We start from the raw sequence: 11924 nt of genomic DNA, 5'->3' as shown, positions 1-11924 counted from the left end.
TTCTATCACGTTCAAACAAAAGATTTAGGGACTCATTTAAATGACAAAATATCAGATGAGGAGGTGAGAGAAGGTGATGTGTTGATGACGTGTGAAAGTCTGTCTGTGTGTCTTCGTTGTCTCAACATTTACCTCGCGTTGGCAACACACTCCATGATGGCTTCGTTTCTTCCCACTGTTACACTGGTGTTCTTCGGGGAGATGATGATGGAGGGGGCAATGGGGTCTGCAGGTCCCCCAACATCTATCAAACACACACACACACACACACACACACACACACACACACACACACACACACACACACACACACACACACACACACACACACACACAAAAAACACATACACAGAGAAAAAAGTGAGGGAAACCTTTGGACTGCACGGCACAGAGATTAAACCGGTGCATCTGCCTGACGCAGCCGGCTGAGCACGACTAGATCCTCACACGGAGACTGACAATCTGTCACTATCACCAGCAGGTAGCCAGCGTGCTATCACCTCACTATTAACGTCCCTGTCTTTACTTTAGATCCCTTTTCTAGTGCACACAGCATTTTCTTGAGCACGGTGTTAGCCCAGGTGTTAGAAGCCATTATGTAACATAATTGAGACAAACACAGAAAGCGATTAAATGCAGCACCATCACTCACTGGTTTCACGGAGCCTCCAGCCAACCATCGATTCACTGCCCTCAATCAGTGATCTCTCTCTGAATCTGATCTCATTTTCCCCCTACCTCCCTGGAGTACGGGTTGGAGCCTGTGAACTTGTATGTGCTTGAGTGATTGCACGTTTACGGTGTGTTGCATGCACGGATTGTGTCGATGAGTGGTTGTGTGGGCTCTTGTGAGCTAGCTTTCAGGGCCGGTCCATGTTAATGGCATTTCTTCATTATTGCTATTGTTTAATTTTGTTTTTTGGGGATAATGTCAACAGTTGTATGGTTGAGCGTACTCTACAAAGTGTCTCAAGACAGGAGTAGACCTTCAGAAAGCTATTGGGACTATTGGAAAATATTCTTACGTTTTTCTAAGCATGAATTCCTTTTTATGAAAATTAATAATAAACAACAGCCTTGAGTGCAAATGCTCTCAACAGATACTTTGCTGATCCAGATACCATCCGTTGATGCAGTTGTGCATGTTTGCAGCACACCGCAGCGAGGGATAAGGCAAAAGACAAATGAAATGTACATGCTGTTGATGTTGACATTTTGCTGGCACTTATCCAGAATGCATTTAACATTTCAAATTAAAACATTCATTAACCCTAAAGCATATTCCAACACAAACTGAAGTTTGCTTTGATTGTAATTCGTTATGGCAGCAGAGGGAGTATAAAAGTGAGTGACCCAAAAATTAGCTGTCATGATTTGGTGGGGGCAAAAAAAAAAAAAGTGAAGTGAGACATTTGTGTCAGAGACGGAGCTGAATAATAAAATATATGCTTATTTCTACTGTGCTATTAAAGAATCATGAAATCCAGAAAATAATTATAAAAGTGGAGGTGGATGATCTATCAGCTGATTGACAATTAAATTAGAATATGTTGTGATAACTGCAGTTGAACAGGAGCTGAGGAGCATTCGAGATTTCCCCATTAAAGCATTAAGCATCATCTTCAAGGTATTGATTAGACTATCATCAATCACACACACACTGAAGACCGATATATTCATGCCGAGCAGCTTCTAGCCAAGTCATGAGAAAACTAAAACCGGCGCAAAAGAAGCAATTAAACACGTTGCAATGATTTGCCTTAGTCCGTGGGATTTATGAGGAAAAATCCAAATCACTTCGGTCAGAAGTTATTGACTAAAACGTAAGATTACAAGATTTGGCTGATCTATGTATTTTTGGGGCCTAATTAACTTGTGAGATTTGTGGAAAGTTTGATTGCTCTGGGTCTTATGGTCTCTGAGTTTCTGTAGCATTTAGAGGAGAAGTAAATGAGAAAAAGAAGAAAGAAAGAAATGATTAATGAAGGGCGAATGACTCAAACATCACTACTAATAATCTTCCACCGGGCAAACTAAGAAGAAGACTACATTTACTTTCTGAGCCCACTCGTTTGGAATATATGATTATATGTTATATCCCTTTTCTTTTTTGGTTAGTACATTTCAAAACAATTATTTTAAAGCTGTATAAATAAAGTAAAGAGTTTTTTACTTCCTTGATTTTCAGAACTATGCATGTGAACTGAAATTGGGGACATTTCTGAGTGATATTTGCATGTTGTCCCACTGGGTTCATTCCAGGTTTCTCAATTTTCTTCCACAGGCTAAAAGATGTGCATGAGGTGGATTGGTGATCCTAATTCGCTTGTATGTCATATATGTGAGAGCGTGTGATTGTCTGTCTCTGTGTATTTACCATGTGATAGACTGACAGCCTTCGCAGTTCAAGTGTGACCCCCCCCCCCCGTGGAATAAACAGGTACAGAAGATGGATGTCTGAAGATATGTGTGCTAACAACAGCAAAGAATTGGGAACGCATCGGATATATCAAAGAACTCATTTTGTTTTTTTCCAAAAGACATCAGCAGACTAATTAATGTATTGCAGTTCATAAACTCCCAATGTTGAGAGTACCTCAAGTGTGTAATCTTCTAATTAAATGGAAATAACAAACAACGTGGCGACCTGCATAGCAAATTCTCGCTACTAATGTCACCATATTATTTACATCTGGCTATCCAAAAGCTATCGTCAGCTCAAGTCAACTGTAGTATATTTCACACTCTAAAGCATAAAACAACACATCAACATGTCTGCCTCCTGGAAGCATTAGCCAGCGTCAGAAGGCTTTTTACTGTTGCGCTCAGCTCCGTCTCATTTGTATGCTGTCTTGGGAATAAGATGCTCCCTTTACTGCATTATGTTTTCTTTTTTTCCATCTTTTTCTCAACAGAACTGCTAAAATGAACAAATACGGCTGTAAAAACCTTATTGACTTGCAGATGCGCAAGACAATTGTGTGATATGCAAGGTCAGATTTGGTGATATGCAGTGATATCTGGTCCCGGCAGATTGCTGTGTCATGCGTATTGAGCACTGAATTGCAAACACTGCATTAAAGATGTGATGTGTAGATGCTGGAGCGAGAAGGAAGCGGATATTAAAAATAAGCTGCTCAACATGTAAGCAGGTTAAAATCTTCACACAGTAGTTACATTCCCCAATGGCTAAATACTACAAATCACAACAGATTCAAAATGAATGATTCATTATTGCAGTGTGTGATATAATGTGTTCTTGTAAATTTTGTCCTCGGATACAAAAAGGAGATACATTTTCAGATATCATCGATTGTTTGGTCCAATAAATAAGTTCAGTAAAAGTCCATTAGACGAGGTTCAAACATTTGTGACTTTGTTTGGATCTACCAAGGTGACGATAGGTGGAAATGTTTGGTGCACAACCTGGCATGTACCAGCAATGTCAAACTGTCTGTAAAGTTGTGTACATGCTCTATTTATAGCCTTCTGATCTGATATGTGTGTGTGTGTGTGTGTGTCAGTGTGTGTGTATACCTGTCTATGTGTGTATATTTAATTATTCCCTGTTTTCTCTGTGTCCTTTTCATAAATCAGTTTTTTTTTGTGAGGAGCAATTAAACTGAAGGTCCCCTTTACGGGCCTGTACATCCAGTCTGAGAGGTGCTGCTGGACCTCCACCTGAAACACAACACAAGGCGATAACTTCCATGCTAAAAGTAGAGGTGAGAAAAGGACTGCAGAACATCTGCAGAACTCTGATGGTGCCGATAATGGCCGTCATTGTGTGTTGATCAGAGAGAGGAAGCAACACGATCAATGACACCCACCAGTAGAGGGCGCTATCTGTGTTTTTTATATGGTCTTGTCTGAGACACCTGTTGTGCAGCTGTTTAACTGAGAGACATAAAACTTTTTTTTAATTACATCTTTAATTATATGTCAATGTACAACTACCTATTAATGCAGTCTACTGGTGATTTAAAGAGTCTGAAGCTGAGTTGAGGTCTGCAGCTTCAACATGTGTGTGTGTGTGTGTGTGTGTGTGTGTGTGTGTGTGTGTGTGTGTGTGTGTGTGTGTGTGTGTGTGTGTGTGTGTGTGTGTGTGTGTGTGTGTGTGTGTGTGTGTGTGTGTGTGCACACGTGTTTCCAGGAGTACTTACTCTCCACAGTGAGGACGACAGGCTGACTGGTTTTGTTTTCCCCATTCTTGTCGTTGACCGCCTGAGCATAATAGCGTCCTGCGTCGGGGGCCACGGTGGACAGGATGACCAGCGTGTTGTCCAGGGTGATGGCACTGAGTAAATATTCATGCACGCAAACACACAGAGCAGTTTAGCATATTTTAAGGTCACCACATTAATGTACACCAACTCCCGTAACACATCACTTAACCTCGGCCACGCTCGGAGAAGGACACAAACAGCTTCGGGTCGTGTTGAATGCAGTTAAACCAAATGAGGTTCACCAATTTGGCTTCCAATTAAATAGACATCCACAGTTGGCTGGTGTGTATTACAAAAAAATGTGTCCCCAAACTCACACCGACCCATGTATGCTTGTGTGCACACGTTAACAAGCACACAGACACACTCAAATCATTAAACCAGTGAATAGTTGTTTCGCACAGTCAATAAATCCTGAGGGTAAACTGACACACATACACATAAATTATGTCTGAAGAGAAGCTCACAAAGACAGTTTTATGAGCACTTCCATCCACAATGGATCACGCTGTCTTAGAGGAACAGTTCAGAAATCCTCCAGTTATTTTAATCTGTTAGAACAGCACTTGACTGTAAAACTCAGTGTCATGTTAACTGCTGTGTGTCCAAGTGGATTTTCACTCAGAGACACTGTCCGTGAATCTGACTCTTCTGTGTACATGGAAGCTCCGTTGCTCAGTTTGGCATTTGTCTGAACACATTAAGACAGATTAATTGGTTCGATGAAAGCTTGGCACAGTTGATAAGACTTGAGGATATCAACATATTTGAAATATAGTTGTGAGAGGTTAGTGAGAGGTGAGGTCCTGACCAGAGCTCATCTACATGTGGACAACACCAGTAGAGATATATTTCTACATCTCTGTCTTCCAAACTTGGGTCTTGAGACTTTTTTGTACGTCTGTGAGCGTTTGGCTTCACTGTTTGTTGTTGTAAATCAGGTCAAAGAGGCAATCTGCATGGCTCTCGGAAAAAAAAAAAAGAAAAAGTCGAGGAATCACTACAATAACACACCATTATTTCGCCAGACTAATTATAAAGTGCTCTGAGGCAATCTTTTTTCTTTGATGGATCACAAAAAAAGGTTGTAGACACCCCCCCCCCCTCATACCAATCTTGGATTCAGGAAAACAGAGTGAAGCCAAACACTGGCAGACACACTCACTTCCACCAACATACTACAGGTCTGCTCTGGATTGTAGAAAATATCTTATTCTGGCTTTCAAGCAAAGCCTTGGGGCCTGAAGTGGGTTCTAGAACAAAGGTTGGAAACCCCTGCTCTGAGGTGTTTGCATCATTGTGGATATTTTATGCAAATGAAATGTATTTGCTCGCCATGATGCGTCATAACCTTCACGCTATCCATTTCAGGGTTCATTATTTTTTTCCTGCTGCTGTTGTGAATGTTAGTTTGGCTGATGGTCCAGCATGTTTGTGAAAATGAGAGCTGATGTTAAGCACACAGCCAGATTAGGCTCTTCGTATCTGTCAGCATCTGCCTGATCGCTGTAGGATAGACACACATGCACACACGCACGCACACACACGCACGCACGCACGCACGCACGCACGCACGCACGCACACACACACACACACACACACACACACACACACACACACACTTGGACAATTAGGAGCTGAGGCTGCATACACTCTTATACAAATACACAAACTGTGTACACACATGCACGCACGCACACACACACACACACACATGCACACACACCTGTGAATATCAATGTGGCCTGACACAAAGCGAGCAAAGAAATGGTAAATGCAGAGTGTCCTGTCAGCACCTCTCATTGTCACAGAGCAAAGTTTCAACGCTTCACTTCTGATAAGAGTCAGCAACATAGCAACCAGCTCTGAGACTGCTCGACCTATCATGGAAAAGCCTGAGATTTTTCTTACAATATCCCTCAATGCATGTTCTGGGCTTTTCAGGCCCTGCAGGCAGAGGATACATGTACCAATCTATTGTTCAAGCAAGAACTCTGGGTAAGAGTTTTCATGTCAACTATGACATGCTAGAGCTGGCTGATGAATAATAGATGAGGAGGAGGTTTCTGAAGGCTGTGGACTGCCTTACTCTATTTATCAGGATGGCAAAATTAATCTCAGGTGATTGGCCTTACAGTGTCTCCTCGGGAATAGCTACATATTCGAATAGGCACAAATCCAACAAACTAATAAACAAGAAGTTTCAAATACAGAGGCTCACACTTAGAGCAGGGAACATACAGTCACCCGCTGAACTCTCGACATGGCCGCACACAGTTTGTTACCACTTTCACACGCACACACTCGCAACCTCCCACACAAATCCACCCAGGGGTGAGCGCTGTCAGTCAAACATATCATGAATTGAGGCCTTTTGTCCAATTTTGTCTAATTGGTTCCCCTGCTGCCTGCTCTATCTCTACCCTTCAATCATTCCGCCTGCAAAGTCAATAGGGGCGATATAATAACAAGCTTTATCACTGAGAGGTGATTCAATGATGAACACAAGGCCTGCGCCAACATTCAACTATTCTGTTCATCAACTATTCTGCTCAACTTCACTCGTGGTGTGTGGGGAGGGGGATTGGAGAAAATCTGTGAGCAGTATTGAACTTCTTAAGAGTTCTCTGAAGTGAAAGATAATCTGCTTCTGCAGCTCAGCATTCACCAGCAGCTCACATATGAAAACGGCGGCTCAGGCGAGCACAGGAACACATGCACGCATGTTTTGGCCAAAACAAATCAAATCAAGAGAGAAAGGAATGAATGGAGACTTACATACGACTGCTTGAGGGAATCTTACGCCCATCTCTGAACCATGTGATCTGAGGCCGGGGGAAGCTGTGTATCCGTGGAGCATGGATAAGAGCACCCTCGCCCTGGGATACAGTTTGAGATCTCTCACCCTCCACAAAACCCCCCATATCTAACAGAAAAGTGAGAAGGAGAGAGGAATCCCCCCCAAAATATATATTAAAACTTGAAGAATTTCTTTTTGAAATGCATAGCAACATAATATATAAGTAGGAGAAAGTGTTATTAATGTCATGTAGTGAAGCTCTTTTAATCAAAGTGACTTATCCACATACTCAGCAAGACGGGGCTCTAATAAGAAAAAACAGCATCCTCCTGTTAATACACGAGATGCATTAAAAAAAAAAAATGCACTTACAAGCAACCTGCACTTCAGTGCTACACTGCATTATAGCTCCCACTCTATTTCTCACAATGCAGCGGTAGTGGCCGGCATGCGCTCGGTCCAGCGTGGGGATCAGGTACCTAATGGGCACACACAACACAAGTGCAATTAGTCAACATCAGCATGACAGACAGCAACATTTGTCATCTTGGCGCTTTTATCACCCACACTCAAGATGCTAAATTAATTGAGATGTTTCACTGGGTGCCTGAGACGCAGCTTGAATGGCATTCTACTTAGCTACAAGCCATACATGTTCTAAAATAGTAAGACAAGTGTGGTTTGGTTTGGTGCTGACGTCATACTGAACCAGAACCAGATAGTAAACTGAAGAAAAATATTATTATTTCAAGAGGGAGCTGAGTTGTATGTTTCAATGAGTTCTGAGACCACGGCCCTGTCCCAATCGACACCATCCGGATGCGCATTCATGTTAAAAGGTGTATTTGAAACATGAGCTTGAAAACACGCGAGTGTAGTCTCTTTTAATTGGTTTGCTACAACCACTTAGGAGTGTGGTGTCTGCCCTGGCCATGTTCCCCCCCTGCACTGCAATTCAGGGGTAGAGGGGTGGAGGGATGGCGGGGAGAGAAGGGAGGGGGGGGGGGGTCTGATTAAATGGATTCCAGTTCTCCTCTTTGATCAGGGCTGGTGAAGAATAACAAGCAGAGGGCTGGCCTGCGAGGCAGACCCAGAGACTAAGCCACGTGAGAGCAAAGCCAAACGCCAAGGAAAGACAGCGAGAGGCGAAGACGAGGGGGAGAAACGGGAAAGACAAGGAGTGACAGAGGGCGGAAAAATGCCAGGGCCGGGAACGGGTTGTGTGTTTTTTGCGAGCGTGTGTGTGTGTGTGTGTGTGTGTGTGTGTATGTGTGTGTGTGTGTGTGTGTGTGTGTGTGTGTGTGTGTGTGTGTGTGTGTGTGTGTGTGTGTGTGTGTGTGTGTGTGTGTGTGTGTGTGAGCAGAAGGGGTTTAGTGATAGCAATCAGACAACAACACCTGAGAGTGTCTGTCCATGTCGAGGGCTTTGGTCACACCGTGAGTGGGGTCGAGAAAACGGGACAAGAATTGGATAGAAAGTGAGTTTCACTAAAGAATGAAACCGTGACCCGTCAACACATATTCAAGCACGCTGGGACACGAGTATACTGTACATGTACAAATTGGCGCACTGATGCATACACACATATGCACACAGAGGCCTTGCTAGCACCAGCTGAGGGCTTCTTTTGCCATCACTATGTGCTGTCAGTAGAATTTGTCAGCAAAAATGTTTAGAGGCAGAAATCCGTAATATAAATTTTTTAGAAGAACTCCACGATTACTGAACCGGCATCTCACTGCTCACAGAGCAAAGTAGCCCACCCACAATGTTCGAGTTGATGAAAAATATGCACTGTGTGATTTTAGCGCAACAATGATGGTTTCAACAAACAGCAAGAGAGAAGGGAAAGAACGAGTTATTTGCTCACATCATCTCGGAGTGGTGAATACAGCCTGAGATACAAATCGGAATAAATTTGACAATCCCCTGAACACAAGATGTTATGTTTCAAGGGAGATACTGTACGCAGCCAAATCAGCCCTGAATAAATACATGAAAATTAGTCTTGAATGTGAATAAAAATGAGCAATTGTGCTATTAGTTACAATTAAATGCTGCAAAAATTTCCTCATGCAGCAAGACAATTACACTTGTTGAATAAAAATAAATAAATAAATAAATAAAGAATTGATGGGTAGAATGAACTCTCTGTTGAAGCGAAGCCACTCACCTGTATTCCAGAGAGAAACGTGTGAGCTCTGTGCCATTGTAGATCCATTTGAATTCAAGGGGCCAGCTGCCCTCGGCCATGCAGGTTAGTACCAGGCGGTTTCCCTCCAGGTGGACCTGGGCTGGAGGGGGCTCCATCTTAAAATATGGCGGGACATCGTCAACTGGAAAACGAAATAGAGGCAAAAATAGAGATGGGCATAAAAAGACCAATAATAAAAGATGACTAAACACAAAGAGAGGAAGTTGTTGGCAAAAAATGGCAGCGATGCAGCCATTCACCAAACTCTGTGAGAGCAGTCGCAACACAATTTCAGCAATTCACAGAAAATAAAATGGGAACTCAGAACAAGCTATTTCCATTTTTCTTCTGTGCTGATTGGGAACTTGAAGGTCAACAGAAAAGCTTGCCAAAAAAATCACATAGAGAAACTTGTTCAAGCAAAAGCAGCTTACTCTTTATTTCAAATTGAAATACGCTGGAAAAGAGGTAAAGGAGCAATTTGTGCAGCAGGAGAAGTGTAAATGAACATACAGCATCTCTAGATCAGTAAATGAGAGACGGTAGGAATGAGGACGGAGAAGAGATGGAAGCAGGAATGGACAGAAAGCAGATGGGAAAAAATGTTTGCGGAAAAGGGAAGAGAGAGTGGTGATAAACTAGGAAGCCATGGGGGGTAGGGGTAGTAGGGCCTGCTTTAGAAAACACAAAGTTTCCCAGTCTTAAACCTTCCTTCTTTGACAGGATGAGTTATGCTCTGTGCCTCCCTTCATTTATCTTTATAGTTCCCTAATGCAGCCAGATTATACAAGCCTCATCCGCAACACTGCACACAGCCAGTGCAACCACAAAAAGCCTTTAAGGTGAAGGTCCAGGGCTGAGCTTGGAGACAAAGTGCTTTCATTTGAGCTGATGAAAAAGGCATGATCAGACTTATTGATCTGTCTGCCTCACCAGCTACGGGCGACACTGAGCCGATTGTGCCAGTGTTTGTGGCGGGCTAATTAAAGTCTGTATTAATAGCTGCAGTAAGCTGCCAAAGCCTGAAGCACAACTGGTTCTTCGTCGACCACACTAGCTGAGTCACTCTCATGGCTGATTACTGGTGCCCACCTCGCTCTACGTACCAGTACACAAGTTCACACTCCAGATTTATGGTGGTAAATGCAGAGGATGGTGTGGCGGAAGTGGGTGAATGTGAGGGTGACCTCACTGAGCAGAGGGGAAGATACTGAAAATTGAACCTGATTGAAGTCGTAAATAAAAGAGCGATTGTGCACTTCTGTGTTTCACCAGCATATCAGGACACACAGCATATGTACATGACATCCATCCACCTTCTATTCCCTTTTATTAATCGAGATTGAGTATACATCCTAAACAGGCTGCCTGTCGATCCAGGTTCAACACAGAGATACAGATATAAAACACACATCCACACCAATTTCGAGTCAACCTGGCTCACATACATACATACCCACATACATATCATCCACAACCACCAAGACAAAGCTCATGAAATCATTGCTGGGAGGACATGCACATTTCATAAAAGAAGACCCTGGCCTGGATTTGAACCTCATCCTTGAGGCTAATCACATAGTGCCATTTCATTACTCATCATAATATCGAACTGCTACTTTTTTAATATCTCTATCACATCATGCATAAAAGCAGGATAAAAACTGACATCACATTTGCTTCCCAAAACACTTTTTTTGTTTGTTCGTGACAACAGAACCCTCCACGGCCTGGGCAAGTCGACCACCTCAACATGAACTTCTCAAAAACAAACACAGTCAAAGCCAACAGATGTTAGAAAACCGATCCTTGCCTGAGCCCAAATGGAGGAGCCATCCCTGTTTTCCCCAGGCACTGGCTGCTGGAGTGGTGGCTTTGCTGTAATTCCATCCAGTAGTAAATGCATTTGTACTTGACATGTGCACGCACGCACGCACGCACGCACGCACGCACGCACGCACGCACACACACACACACACGCACACACACACACACACACACACACACACACACACACACACACACACACACACACACACACACACACACACACACACACACACACACACACACACACACACACACACACACAAAACATTCACTTATGGATGAACAAACACACCATAGGCAGTGACCAACCACTTTGAGCTGGTACAGGGGGCTTAGTGGCTATGTGCACTTAGCAGAGCAGCTCAATCAACAAGTCACCATTAGAGACCTGCTTCTGCAAAAAACTGAACTCACACATCGATTGTCTGAAGCAAGGAATAGACGGAATACCAACTTACTGATGTGAAATTACAGAACATCAATTTGAGTGCCCTGTAATCACCACCACGGTTACATGTTTCAGTGCTTTTCATGTGTTCACATGGATCTCAAGCTTAGAAAAATGTTTCAAATAAACTATAATTATAAATCCATGAATGCCTGCTATCTGTGGCATGTGATTAATTCCAGCTTTGGCAAAGTATACTTTCCCGACCAAAGTGAGCTAGGTGGAGGGATAAATCACTAATTAACATCACATAAAAGTGAAATCCAATGCTGTGATGCAATAGCAAAGAGAAGATGGCTCTCTGTGTTACACACAACTGACGTGATCTAGAAACTGAAACTGTGAGAACTTAAATGACCATTGACCCGCCAACAGTTCTTACTGCTGAAAGAAGACAGGACCAATTCCGCTACACACTGGCCTCT

General features: G+C 43.0%; 1 protein-coding gene across 1 annotated transcript in view; it reads right to left on the bottom strand.

Moving 5' to 3' along the window:
- Positions 1–9355, bottom strand: part of sdk2a (sidekick cell adhesion molecule 2a) — a gene marked incomplete at its 3' end in the record, with an annotated part of 39171 nt that extends 29816 nt beyond the window's left edge. The window contains exons 1-5 of the mRNA XM_080511312.1: positions 9201–9355; positions 7400–7506; positions 7006–7153; positions 4164–4297; positions 133–244 (exon numbers count right to left, since the gene is read on the bottom strand). Coding sequence (XP_080367438.1) covers positions 133–244; positions 4164–4297; positions 7006–7153; positions 7400–7506; positions 9201–9337 — 638 coding nt within the window. The 5' untranslated portion in view covers positions 9338–9355. The remainder of the gene's footprint in view (positions 1–132; positions 245–4163; positions 4298–7005; positions 7154–7399; positions 7507–9200) is intronic.
- Between the last annotated feature and the right edge of the window lie 2569 nt (positions 9356–11924).

The sequence above is a fragment of the Blennius ocellaris genome (genome assembly GCF_963422515.1).
Source record: "Blennius ocellaris genome assembly, chromosome: 16".
NCBI classification, from domain to species: domain Eukaryota; kingdom Metazoa; phylum Chordata; class Actinopteri; order Blenniiformes; family Blenniidae; genus Blennius; species Blennius ocellaris.
The sequence above is the reverse complement of the archived record's forward strand: the minus strand, read 5'-3'. Positions and strand labels throughout refer to the sequence as shown.